Source organism: Spermophilus citellus (assembly GCF_964194105.1).
Source record: "Spermophilus citellus genome assembly, chromosome: 7".
NCBI classification, from domain to species: Eukaryota; Metazoa; Chordata; class Mammalia; order Rodentia; family Sciuridae; genus Spermophilus; species Spermophilus citellus.
This window is the reverse complement of record NC_138188.1, coordinates 122,984,975-122,999,141: the sequence shown is the minus strand read 5'-3', so window position 1 is coordinate 122,999,141 and position 14,167 is coordinate 122,984,975. Positions and strand designations below refer to the sequence as shown.

The 14,167-nt window shown below is 42.0% G+C and overlaps 1 protein-coding gene across 2 annotated transcripts; it reads left to right on the top strand.

Annotated features, from left to right (window-relative positions):
- Window positions 1-1,096: 1,096 nt before the first annotated feature.
- Window positions 1,097-5,783, top strand: LOC308653755 (transmembrane epididymal protein 1A-like; the record flags this gene model as incomplete). 2 transcript variants are annotated; one of them, XM_081302433.1, is made up of 2 exons in its annotated part: window positions 1,097-1,417; window positions 4,402-5,783. In XM_081302433.1, the coding sequence occupies 2 exons, from the start codon at window positions 1,345-1,347 to the stop codon at window positions 5,040-5,042; spliced, it is 714 nt and encodes a 237-aa protein (XP_081158559.1). In that variant the 3' UTR covers window positions 5,043-5,783. The 2 variants fall into 2 exon arrangements, with proteins under 2 accessions (XP_081158559.1, XP_081158558.1); XM_081302432.1 differs by lacking the exon at window positions 1,097-1,417 and having other exon boundaries at window positions 4,170-5,783.
- Between the last annotated feature and the right edge of the window lie 8,384 nt (window positions 5,784-14,167).

The window sequence follows — 14,167 nt, the reverse complement described above, 5'->3', positions numbered from 1 at the left end:
AGGCTGTGGAATGTTCAGAAACCCTGGACAGAGCACTGGACTTCCTCCAGAGTGAGGGACCAGCGCTGAGTCAACAATATGTACTTTCAAAAATATAGAATGACCTCCACTAACATCTGGATTACAAACTAGATAAGCATGTCATTTTATTAAGAAGATGAAAGAACTAGTCATCCCTGTGGACATATGATCATCCCTATTTGACATTAACTGCCTGGTTATTATTCCTGTGTGATTTATACCTGCATGAGTCGGATTAGGGAGTGAATCAAACAAAGCCTGCCCAAATCTGGAAAACAAGAAAGGAGGAAAGAGGTTTTAGCCACAGATATCAGCAGGGAACAAAAACTAAAACCCTTTCTGATAGATTGCCATTCGGCCACCTATTCCAAAATGTTGTTACTAGATGTAGAAGCGATACAAGAGGACAGGGAGGTTTCTGGGACCAGTCAAGGGCAGGAGTCAGACCACACGTTAAAGAAAAAGTGAATTTCTTTAATCCCCAGTAGCAGGAAAAGTTGAAACCAGTACATCATCCAGCTGGGCCTCCCAGGAGAGTAGGGAGTCAACTCCAGAAAGAGGGCAGGACCCACCCTTCCAAGTAAACTCAGATAGTATAAAGTGGTTTTCAGAGATTTTATTTTTCACTTTTACTTTGTGGTAAAATATATATACATAACACAAAATGTATCAATTTATCCATTTTTAGGTACATAGTTTAGTGGCATTCAGGACATTCACCTCCATCCCTGTCCAGGACTCTTTACCTTCCTGAACTGAAACTCTCTACCCATTAAGCAATAATTCCCCACCCTCCTCTCAAGCCCCTGGAAACCGCCCTTCTATTTTCTACCTCTGAATTAGACTGGTTGAAGTAGCTCATACCAGTGGAATCTTTCAGTATTTGTCCTTTTCTGTGTTCCTGGGGAGTTTTAAGAACAGGCATAACCCAAGTCCAAGCATAGGGCAGTTAAACTCAGACGTTGGAGTGGGGGAGGCGCGAAGCCCAAGCAGAGGTGCTATTTTTAAAAGTCCCCATGATTCCTGTGGGCAGCCTTGGCTCAGAAGGTCTGACTCCGGTTTATTTTCAGGAATCCCTGCCTCAGAACCAACACACCTCAGCACCTGCTGGCTGAGGCCCGGGATTCCTTTATCTGTGAGAAAAATTCAGGATTTTCCTTCTTCAACTGGAGTTGAGAGACTTAAAATGACAGAGTGAGATATCACAGTGACTGAAACTCATCTGCTAGAGATTTATCTATCAGTCAACAAGTGTAAGTGATTATTATCCAACACCAGCTCCTTTGGAAAGCCAGAGGATTCAGGATAGCAGATGATAAGCCAATGGTGATCTGTGAGCTGGGGAGAGACACACATGCTAGGGACCCAGGGCCACGTTTTGGAGTGGTTGATAAAGGTGAGTCCTGCTTACCTTTACTTATTGTGTGGACAAAATAGGAATCGGGAGGAATTTAATACCAGCACATCTGTGCGCTCGCCTCATCTGGAACATGGCCACTTGGACATATGGTTCCCATCAACTGTATTTTTGCATGATTCTTGAATCCCCTCCCCCCCTTTTTATTTAACTGCACTGACTTCATTACAAAGGAACTCCACTTACATGGGTTCTAATTGAGGCATGACCAGTGCCTTGCTGGAGGAAGAGTTCCTTCTGTTCCTTGTCGCTGCAGAACTAGCAATGCATAGAAATGATTAGACAGACAGACAGAAAGAAAGAGAAAAACGGAATGACAGGAAGGCTCCCCACCAAATCATGATATTCGTTTACCATGTGAAGAAGGGAGGTGTGGGAGAAGGACTAGAAAGATGTGAAGGTTTAATTTATCTGTTTTTTTAAACCCTGGAAGCCAGCAGGACAAAATGATAATACTTGTTCATTCTGGGTTGGCATTTTCTTATGTCATAGGACTTGTCTTGTGTTTTTGAGTGCCTTTAAAAGTTGTCAATATTACACATATATGTCCATAAATAATTACACACGTATACATGTACAAAGAAATACTTTGGTGCTGAAAAGAGCTCTTAGGAAGTGTTTCGTGTTAATAAGTTTATCTAAAATAAAATAAAATCAGAGTAGAATATTTGAAAAACAAAAATAGAGACACAAATTAATAAAACTACCATCTAAAAATCGCCACATCTTGATGCCTGCACATCAGAGGCTTTCCCCAGGCATCAAATAATTGCATAATTGATTTCAAGTTTTCAGATAGATTCTGATTGCAAAGATAATACTGTTCATTGTAACATTCGAAAAAGATCAGGATGTCCTCACATGGGGAAGTGAGCTTGGTGTCTCATCTTCTAATCCCATCATGGGACCATACTCTTGTGACCTTACCTAAATCTAATTACCTCCTGAAGTCCTCACTTTCCAAATGCTAATGGGAGATAGAACTCTGGCATAAGAATCCAGGGGAGAGGGAACAAACATTCAGTTCATAATACTCTACCTTTTACCCCTCACAGTTCCAAATTTTAGACATTTGCAGCAGCATCTCATTTCATAGAACCAAAATGCTCTTAGTCATCTTGGGCTGCTGTAAAAAAAATAATGTAGACATAGACTGGGTGTTAATTTCCCATAGTTCTAAACGCCACAAGTCCAAGATCAGGTTGCCAGCAGTGTCAGGTTCTGATGAGGTCCCTCTTCCAAGTTATAGATGGCCACCTTCTTTCCGTGTGCTTACAGGGCCTTTCTCAGTGCATGCTCACGGACAGTCTCTCACTTCCTCCTCCTATAAGAACACTAACTGCATCCTGAGAGTCTCCTTTTCATAATCTCATCTAAGCCTTTTGCTTCCCGGAGGACCCTACCTCTAAATATCATCACATTTGGGATTAGACTGTCAACACATGAATTTGGGGGTGTCGTGAACATTTAGTCCGTAACAGGTATCATGCTGATTTTATTTATTACCTTACCCGTCAGATTTAATCTCAAATTTCATCTTTTTTGACATTTATTATTTTTTCTTGGTATAACTAGGTATTTTACATCCTTTGCCGTTTTTCAACTGAGGTATTTATTTTTAACTTTTTTACTTCTAAGAGCTCTCTATTTTGTAAGGAAATAAATAGTTTGCTAATATGGGATAAAATTTGACAGTTTGCTTTTCTTTTAAAATTTATTTTTAACTAATTTTACTAAATAAATGTAATGTTCAATTTTCATTAATAAAAAAATAAACATTTTAAAGATGTAATTAATTATTTTACTTCTTTATGTTTCTTGCTTTGGTATCATTCACAGAAATATTTCTTTGGGTTCACAGGAATTTAGCAAGGAATGCCACTAATAACAAAAGTGAAATCATTAATCATCACCACCATTTATTGAGTATTTACTATGATTCAGACATTTCACATATATTATTCTATTTAATCTTCACAGCAAACCTGTGAAGTAATTATAATTTCCACTCTGGAAAATTCCACAGAAACCAAGGCTCAAGAATACAAAGTAACTTGCCCATAGTCACATAATCTGCAGGTGTTGGAGCTGGATTTCAGGCATTCTGCTATGAACAAACTCTGTACTTCATAAGGCAGTGGACCTGGATCCACACCCCAACTCCACCATGCCAGCTGCTAGATGAACCACCCTGTGCATGTCCTGTCACCTCTTCATTTCACCCATAAAGTCTGTTGAACAATACCTCCCTCACAGAGTTGTTGAGGAATTTAAATGAAATAAAATTATATAATATGCCTGGGACCAAAAGACAGTCCACCTGAGAGAGTCAGCCTACCAGGCCTCTTTGCTAGAGCCCCTTGCTTCTAGCTCTCTCCTCCCTGGGGCGCTCAAGCACCAGAGCACTGGGACCAGCAAGGGAAGGGGCAAAGTGGCATGGGGAAGCAGATGGCCACAGGGAGGTACAGAGGTTGAGACCCTAGACCCAGCAGATCTCAGTAAGGAGCACAGTGCGATGGCTGAAGTGCCACAGCCTACAAAGGCCACACCCTGGGAGTGGTGTAGGTGTCGCAGTGAGAATATTCCTTCTGTGTGTGGGAGGCAGAGCAGGGCTCCTGGGGTGCTATCTCTTTCTCTGTGTGGCTCAGAGGCTTGTGAGGACAGCTGGTGACAGTGCAGCTCATGTGCAGCTGCTGTCCTGTCAGTCTGCCTCTACATACTCACTGACGCCATGGGAACCATTGAGGGGCACCTGCTGGCTGCAGCATTCTTCCTCTTCTACGCACTGTACTATTCAGTGCTAGTGTCCCTGGCTCTACTACAGGGACAGAGGGTCCTCAAGCCACCTCTTCCCCCACGGGAAAAACAAGGACACAGGCTGTGGCAGCGGGTACCCCTGGAAGGAATGGTGAAGGTGGTGTTCACTCTCACTGGCATCTTAACTGAGTTCTTCTACCCACCAGGGATAAACCGGATGAAGATGGTGGACTGGGAGGACCCCCAGCGGCCATTCATGTTCACGGACGCCTGGCACCACATTACCATGTACTTGTTCTTCATGCTCAGTGGCGTGGTGGACATTGTCAGCCAGCTGTGTCTGGCTCAGCAGAGCAGGAAGCTAGAGCGAGCCGCTGAGGCCGTGGCCTTCTATGTGCTGGTGCTGCTGATGATAGCCCACCTTGAGAATAAGAGCACCCTGGAGATCCGGGTGCACATTCTGTTCCTGGTGCCCACCTTCCTGGTAGCCCTGGTGCTCAACATCGAGGTCTGGGTCCCTGACCAGCCTCCGCTCTGGGTGCTCAAGACCTGGATGGGAATGGTGCTCAGCACTTGGATGCTGCAGTTATCTGTGGTGATGTACAGTCCTCCTTCTGGACAACCCTGGAAGGCAGACAACCCCAAGGACATGACTTTCCTTTCCATCTTCTTCTGCTGGCACCTGGGCTTAGGGGCTGCTCTGCTGGCTGCTATCTATGGCCTCTGCAGCCTCTGGCATCACCACTGCTCCTCCTGGACAGCGACCCTGGATCCCAGTTACCAGCCGTGCCCCACAGAATCCAATGGTGGAGAGCTAGACAAGCTCAGAGCAGAGGCCATGCTGTAGGATGCAGGTATCTAGGTACTGAAACTGTCTTTCTCCCATGCAGATTGTAATGAGAACTTCAAGGGAGGCCACTGCATGGATAGCACAGAAATGTCCTAGGATCTAAAGTATGGCTTTCCATCCCAGGAGCCATCTTCCTTGTTCCGAAATAAACCTTTCACTCTGTTCTCCCCAGGTGAGTCCCTTGGCTGTTCCATTATTCATATGGTTCCTGGCCATGCACACCTATGAAGTGTGAACAAGCAGTAGTGCTTCTCTCTAATCGCTTTTGGGATTCAAGGGGAGGATGTGAAGTGAGGAAATAGGAAACAGGTGAAGGAGGGTGAGTGGGGGTCTGGGGAGGATTCAGGTGTGTGCCTATAGCAGAAGCGTTTCAATGGGTGAAAGACAGAGGGGTCTGTTTCTGCACAATGGCGAGATGTTTTCTTCCTTTCTCTCTCTCTTTTTTTTTTTAATTCACATTAAGTGTAGCAGGATAAATAACTTGTATGTCTTTTTTTTTTTTTTAACCTAAACTAAATGAGGCTACTTCTGTCTCCTGAGAGAGTAAGGGGTGAGAGGTCCGTGGCAAGGAGGAAGCAGGGATGATCAAATTAGCATAGTCTCAAGTGGTGAGGGGAAAAAAGGTCAAGGGGGAATTCCCAAAGGTGGTTATAAAAATTAAGATTTAAATGTAAACTTTTTAAGTTTTTTTTTTCTTTTTGCTGTGATGTAAAACAACTTTATTATTCCAACTCCTTCAGTAAAGTCTGTCACACATATTATGCCTTGTGTGAATGATTCTGGGGAGAAACCAGAGAAAAGGCCCAGATCTGAACTGGGGGGAACAAAGGGGGAAGGACTGCCATGAAACAGTGTCACCCATCTCCTTGTTCTGAAGATGCAAGAACTCAGAGCTCAGAGAGAACCTGCAGATGTCTGCACCCTGGGATTTCTAGAAAATTTTAGCCCGTCGTTGGAACTCTCCTGGAATGAGACACAAGTAAATCCACATATTTGGTGAAATATCTGAAAGAAAACAATCTGCTTCTAATAACATGAGTCAGCTTAGGTGAGACAGAGACACAGCGTGTCACGTCCCTCATGACTAAAACACTCAGGGTCATTCCAGGTGAACTGGGCTGCACAAAATAATCACGCAAGAGTCAGAGATACCTTTTTCTTTTTTTTTTCTTTTTTTAAATTGATTATTTAAAGCATTACATAGCTCATGATATATCATCTTTCATACATTTGACTCAAATTGTGTTTTGAACTCCCATTTTCACCCCAAATACAGATTGCAGAATCACATCTGTTACATATTCACATTTTTACATAATGGCATATTAGTGACTGTTGTATTCTGCTACCTTTCCTATCCCCTACTATCCCCCCTCCCTTCCCCTCCCCTCCCATCTTCCCTCTCTACCTCCCCTGCTGTTGTTCAATTCTCTCCCTTTTTTTCCCTCCCCCTTGCCCCTCATAACCTCTTATAATTTTATGTATCATTGAAGGTCTCCTACCATTTCCATATGCTTTCCCTTCTCTCTCCGTTTCTCTCCCCCCATTCGTCTTTGTTTACTGTAGTCTTTTCCTCATGCTCTTCCTTCCTGTTCTGTTCTTAGTTGCTCTCTTTATATCAAAGCAGACATTTGGCATTTGTTTTTTAGGGCTTGGCTAGCTTCGCTTAGCATAATCTGCTCTAATGCCATCCATTTCCCTGCAAATTCTATGATTTTGTCATTTCTTAGTGCTGCATAATACTCCATTGTGTATAGATGCCACATTTTTTTTATCCATTCATCTATTGAGGGGCATCTAGGTTGGTTCCACAGTCTAGCTATTGTGAATTGTGCCGCTATAATCATTGATGCAGCCGTATCCCTATAGTGCGCTCTTTTAAGGTCCTCAGGGAATAGTCCGAGAAGTGCGATAGCTGGGTCAAATGGTGGATCCATTCCCAGCTTACCCAGGAATCTCCATACTGCTTTCCAAATTGGCCTCACCATTTTGCAGCCCCACCAGCAGTGTACAAGTGTACCCTTTTCCCCACATCCCCGCCAACACTTATTGTTGTTTGACTTCATAATGGTTGCCAATCTTACTGGAGTGAGATGGTATCTTAGGGTGGTTTTGATTTGCATTTCTCTGACTGCTAGAGATGGTGAGCATTTTTTCATGTACTTGTTGATTGATTGTATGTCCTCCTCTGAGAAGTGTCTGTTCAGGTCCTTGGCCCATTTGTTGATTGGGTTATTTGTTATCTTATTGTTTAATTTTTTAAGTTCTTTGTACATTCTGGATATTAGGGCTCTATCTGAGGTGTGGGGGGTAAAAATTTGTTCCCAGGATGTAGGCTCTCTATTTACCTCTTTTATTGTTTCTCTTGCTGAGAAAAAACTTTTTAGTTTAAGTAAGTCCCATTTGTTTATTCTTGTTATTAACTCTTGGGCTATGGGTGTCCTATTAAGGAATTTGGAGCCCGACCCCACAATCGTAGCCAACTTTTTCTTCTATCAGACGCAGTGTCTCTGATTTGAATTATCGCTATTTGCGGATGACATGATAATATACTTAACAGACCCAAAAGAGTCTACAAAGAAGCTGCTAGAGTTAATAAATGAATTCAGCAAAGTGGCAGGTTATAAAATCAACACGCATAAATCAAAGGCATTCCTGTATATCAGCAACAAAACCTCTGAAATGGAAATAAGGAAAACCACTCCATTCACAATATCCTCAAAGAAAATAAGATACTTGGGAATCAACCTAACAAAAGAGGTGAAAGATTTATACAATGAAAACTACAGAACCCTAAAGAGAGAGATAGAAGAAGATCTCAGAAGATGGAAAAATGTACCCTGTTCATGGATAGGCAGAACTAACATCACCAAAATGGCGATATTACCCAAAGTTCTCTACAGGTTTAATGCGATGCCAATCAAAATCCCAATGGCATTTCTTGTAGAAATAGATAAAGCAATCATGAAATTCATATGGAAAAACAAAAGACCCAGAATAGCAAAAGCAATTCTAAGCAGGAAGTGTGAATCTGGAGGTATAGTGATACCAGAGATCAAACTGTACTACAAAGCAATAGTAACAAAAACAGCATGGTACTGGTACCAAAACAGGCAGGTGGACCAATGGTACAGAATAGAGGACACAGAGACTAATCCACAAAGTTACAACTATCTTATATTTGATAAAGGGGCTAAAAGCATGCAATGGAGGAAGGATAGTGTGGGGAGCCATTCTGACACGTGATTGGGTGACTCCCGTTAAGGGCCTGAGGCACTCTGGCTGTGTCGGAGTTATCCCGACCCTTTCCTGATGAGAGAGCCCATCCGTGTGGGGGTGTGCGTAACCACTGACCCTGGAGACCCAATCACTGACCCTGACCTTGGAGTACAGCCCCCCCTCAACCTTCATTGGATGGAATTCTCCCCTGAATCTCTTGTCCCCCCAAATAAAAGGCTGATCCCCGGCGTGTTCGCTCTCTCTCTCTCCTGCTAGCCCAGAGTAATCCTCGCTGCCCTGCTGAGCGGCTGGAGGCAGGGAAACAGGGAGACCGAGCCGTCTCGGACCTAGCATTAAAATAAGGTACTGTCTGTGTGTTTTATTTTGATCTCTTCTAACTAACTGAATGCCAGAACCTCATTAATGAAACCACTGCGCAGGCCGCGTGGTAGAGGATAGCATCTTCAACAAATGGTGCTGGGAAAATTGGAAATCCATATGCAACAAAATGAAATTGAATCCCTTTCTCTCGCCATCCACAAAAATTAACTCAAAATGGATCAGGGAGCTAGATATCAAATCAGAGATACCTTTTTATCTGGGTCCTGTGATGGCTCCTCTGACCTTAAGGGTCCATGGAAAGAGAGAGAGAGCGCGAGCACATGCTGAACCCTTTTATTGGGGAGAAGCCATTCAAATGAGGCAAGGGGTCAGGTTTCAGGGGGTTGAGTCTAGCTTCCTGATGTCTGCTGTCAGCAGGTTGACTGACATCTAGGAAGGCCACACCCAAAGGCAGTGCAAGAGAAGGGGACATACAAAGGGAGTTTCTATGGAACATTCTATCCCAAACAGGGCAAAGGGGTAGGATTACAAAGGAAAAGGTAAGTATAGCTTCTGAAGACACGCCCTCAACTTCCTGGGCTGAGACAACACTCAGGTGACCACGAAATGTAGTGATGGGTCAGAGCCTAATGCTTCAGGAGGGAAGGCATGGGTCTTCAGAGTGGCTCCCCACAACACAGTATTTGGAAGTCTGAATAAAGGGATGGGAAGAAGGGAGGAGATGCTGGCCAGAGATGTGAAGAAAGAGTCATAGAGAAAATACCCACCATGAAGCTGCTGCAGTCACACCTCTCCCCATGCAGCCAGAAGTGGTGTCCTTGAAGAATGGAGAGCTTCAAGAAGCAGAAGAGGCAGGCTGCACACTGTCCTTGGAAAATACCACTGGACACCCTCTAAAGAAACAGCACCCTGGGCTGGGGTTGTGGCTCAGCAGTAGAGCACTTGCCTAGCTTGTGCAAGGCTCTGGGTTTGATCCTCAGCCCCCCACATAAAAATAAAGATGCTGTGTCCAACTACAACTAAAAAATAAATATTAAAAAAAAGAAAAGAAAAGTAACAGCGTTCAAGAACATAGACCACAGTCCCTGGAGACTTGGTCAAGGGTTAATTTTGGAGAAGGGAAGCAAGGGACAGGAAAGAGGAAGGCCAAGGTTCAACAGCCCACACTGGCAAGGCTTGGGCAGGGAGACTGGATTTTATTTTATTTATTTTTTTTTAGGATGCATGAACCATTTTTATTTATATATGTTTACAATGCAGATTGAGATTAAAACCAAAAAATACCACTTAAACTGGCACAATGATTAAAATAGGGATAAATTTGATAAAATAAGGGAGTTACTCGAGCACCAAAAACTGAAAAATGTTGTTAAAAAAATCTTTAAAAATGAAATAAGTGGAGGTACATTCTTTGTTCATTGGTCAGAAGGCCCAACATTGTTAAGATGCCAGTTCTCCATAAACTGAACAATATATTCAAAGCAATCCTTACATAAAAAATTATTTCATAAAATTTGACACGCTGATTCTAAATTCATATGGAAATGAAAAGTATCTGAATAACAACAACAGCAAAAAGCCTTTGAAAAAGAAGTAGAAAAGTTTACAAATCTACAGTGTATTATTCTGTTATCACACTGCATCATAGACCGAGCAACTTAAAAACAACAGAAATTTACTTCTCAACGTTAATGGAGGCTGGAAGTCGGAGATGGGTTGTGATCTTGGTCAGTTCTGTTTAGGGCCCTCTTCCGTGTTATAGATTGTTGATGTTCTGTTATAGCCTTAGAGAGCACAAAGAGTGCAAGGTAGCTCTTCGGCCTCTTCTTATGAGAGGACTGATCTATTTGTGAAGGCTCCATCTTCGTGTCTGTATCATTTTCCAAGGGCCCATCTTGTTACTATCACATTGGAGACTAGATTTCAATATATGAATTTCTGGAGGGAGACACAATCTATAGCATATAGTAATCATAACAACATGTTATTGATGTAAATATAGAAAAATAAATCAATGGAACATGAAGAAGACCAGAAGTAGATCTCCACTGTATATGAACAATTGATTTTTGGTAAAAATATGATCAGGTGTAGCTGAGGGGCTGTGCTTGCATGTCAGGGCATACCTTCATCATGCAGCCTGGGATTTGTCAAGTCTGCCTTTGCCTTCACTTTCTAGTACTGCAGAGCCACGAGGGCCTCCAGAGATGAGAGCCTGGGCCTCCTTGAGACTGGATTTTAGAGGAAGGAAAATGTGTCTTCCTGAAGCAGGAACCAAGCCAGCCCCAACCTCCCTCCTCAGGGAGTCAGGCACCAACTCAGGGAGAGGCCAGCACCCTTCTTTCTGACTCACCCCAAAAGCCCAGAAGCAGAACCAGATTAACTTGAAATCTATGAAACTTAAGCTTCAAGACCTCTCAGTTTACACGTCCTGTTAAAAGCCCTGGGAAGGTCTTCACATGATCACACATCACTGAAGATTTGCAAAAGTGAGATTGTTTGGTATTCTTTTTCCTAAAGATGATTCTCCAAATTTGTATTAGCTTTAGGCTCCACTAAAACCTGGCTCTGTCACTTCTAGAAACTTGATGAAGATTTACTTTCAAGGTGCCTCACCTGCCAGTAGAACATTCTTGAGTTGGTTGGTTGTTTGATTGGTTAAGGTTCTTCCTTCTTCAACTTGGGAAGAAGAAGCTTAAAATGTTAATGACATCACACACTGGCTGAAAATCACCTTCAGTCAAGAAATGTCAATGGAGGAGGGCTGAGGATGTAACTCAGAAGTAGAGCACTTGGCTAGCACACACAGAGGCCCTGGGGTCCATCACAAAACAAACAATTGTTAGTGAGTGTTACTAGATCCTAGGAATTAGAGGCTCAAAAGACCTGTGGTTAGGGGAGGAGGTGGGAATGAGTTACAGTGGCTGGTCCTAGTCACTTTCTTTGTCCTGGGCACAGGGGTTGTTGTCTGCACATCTGGTCCTTGCTTAGTTTATTAATCAGTGTTCCCCAAAGAAAATAGGATGGATAGATACAGACCTACAGACAGACAGACAGATGATAGATAGACACTTTAAGGAATTGGCTCATGACATTGCAAGGTACCGGCAAGACCAAAATCTGTAGGGAAGACCTGTTGGCCAAGACCCAGGGAAAAGTTAATGTTGCAGTCTTGAGTCTGAAGGCAGCCTGGAAACCGAACTTTTTCGTCAGGGAACATCAGTCTTCAGATCTTCAATTGGATTGGGGGGAGATGTGGGGTCGGGAAGAATGGAAGTACTTTGGATTAGACAAAGAGGAATGAAGGGAAGGAAGTGCAGAATGGGACATAACTTTCATATGTTCATGTATGATTACATGACCAGTGTAACTCCACATCATGTATAACCACAAGAATGGGATCCTAAATAGAGTAAGTTATACTCCAAGTATGTAAAATACACTCCATTGTCATGTATATTTAAAAGAATTTTTAATTTAAAAAAATTTTTTAAAGATCTTCAATTGGTTGCAGGAGGCTTATGAATATTATAGAGGGTAATCTTCTTACTCAAAGTCCGATAATTTAAATGTCAATCACATATTTAAAAAATACCTTCACAGCAACATCTAAACTGATATGTGACCAAAGAACTGGGAAGCACAGCCCTAGCAGAGTTGGCAAAAAATTAACCATCATACCCTGCATATCAGCACATGGCCACTTAGATGTGATTTATATCAACTGTGTTTATTATAATTTTTGGAGACTTTCCAAAACAATAAACTCTAACTACATATTCCTAGCTGGTCATCTCCCTTTCCACCACCACATTCTCTCTAGTGGGAGAGAGGTATGGGTGTGCAGATAAGTGGTAATTATTTTTAAAGATTAAGAAATCAACGTTTAGAGGGTTTTAAAAGGTTTTATTAATGTTTTACATTTTACACATCTTAGAAAATATTGAAAAGTATTTTGAAATCTACCTTGTGCTCCCATCCCCAACACTTACTATCTGGGAGAGCCAAAAGGGTGGGAAGTTATTTCAGTCACAGGGTGGATGTTAGGATTTACAACAAAGGTGAGGCCTTTCCTAATGGTGAGGAGCCCAGGATATGCTTGGTGAACAGTCAAGAGGTTTAGAGGTGAAGATCCTAAAGATGAAGAAATCAAGAACTGGGAGACTAGTGTGTGGGAAGGAGTTGTAAAGGGACAATGACATGTCAGGAAGATGGCAACCTTAGACCAAAGGAGAATCCCTGTTTTTAGGGGAGATCATAATGCATCAAGGACTTTCAGAAGACAGGAATCATGGATAGCATGACTTTCCAAAGAGGAATTGATCAGGGTTAAGCAGAGATGGTAACATTATTCAAAGAAAAAAATGGAGACCAGTTAATTAGCAAAATTTACTCAAGCAAGAAAAAAGGGTTCTAGAACCAGGAAGCATTCCAGACCAAAGATGATTCACAATGCAACCTGGAACCATATACAGGTTATATTTATAGCTAGAGAAAAAGAGTTGACATACCAAAATAACCTAATTGGTTGCAGTTGGCAATTACCTTCTATGGTCATGTTTTGGCAGTATTCAACCTCTTATTGGCTGTTAAATTTAAGTGCTATGATTGGTTAAGACTCAGTTGCTTGGTTACAAGGGTATATGCTTAGGTTAGGTTACAATTTTTTAACATAAGTCGCAGATCATTACAAAGGGAAGCCACTGTTAAGCCAAATTTATTTGTTCAAGTGCAAATTTGTTTTAGTTAATTAATATTCATCTCTCAGAGGTATCAAGAGAAATAAATGAAGCACTGTGTATACAACACTTGATAGAGAGCATGATGTACAGTAGATTCTCCATAAGTATTAATTCAGAGACTGAATATACAAATAATGACCAAACCCTAACATAAAAATAGAATTCTTACCATAATCTGCAAAACCAGCCCAGAAAACCAACCAACTCCTTATCAATCATAGCCAGCCCAGAAGCAAGCCTACTACCTAAAACTTACACAAGTCATAGACTTAAAGAAAGTCACCTAGCCATCTCTAGTAACAAGTTTAGGAAACCAAACAATAACCTCCACAATTGGTTCCAAACAGTGAGGACTTAATTAATAATAACTAACAGTTTTCTTTAATCTTTGCACCATTTCCAACTTAGGACCAACCAAAGAAAGTCAATTAGGCACCCTAACCAACCATATAGGAGGCTCTTTTCTAGTTAACCTCCTATAGCTTCCTCATGCCAATGGGTTGCAATCAGGGTGCCTGAAGCCTTCCCTTTTTCCTACTCCTCTGCCCACCTTCTAGTCTCTGCCAAAATGCATGCTGACTTGATAGTGGCTGACTCCCTTGTTGCAGCAAACTTCACATAAATAACTTTTGCTTATTCTCATTTGGCTGGTCTTATTTCTAATTTAATGAATTCTTAATTAATTCACCCAAGGACTTACTCAATATTTATTATCTATTACATGTCAGACTGCACAGAGTATTGCCCTAAGAATAATGAATTTGAGACAGAGCAGGGAGGGCTCTGATTTCCCCCACCAAGGTTTCCTCCTCGACACAA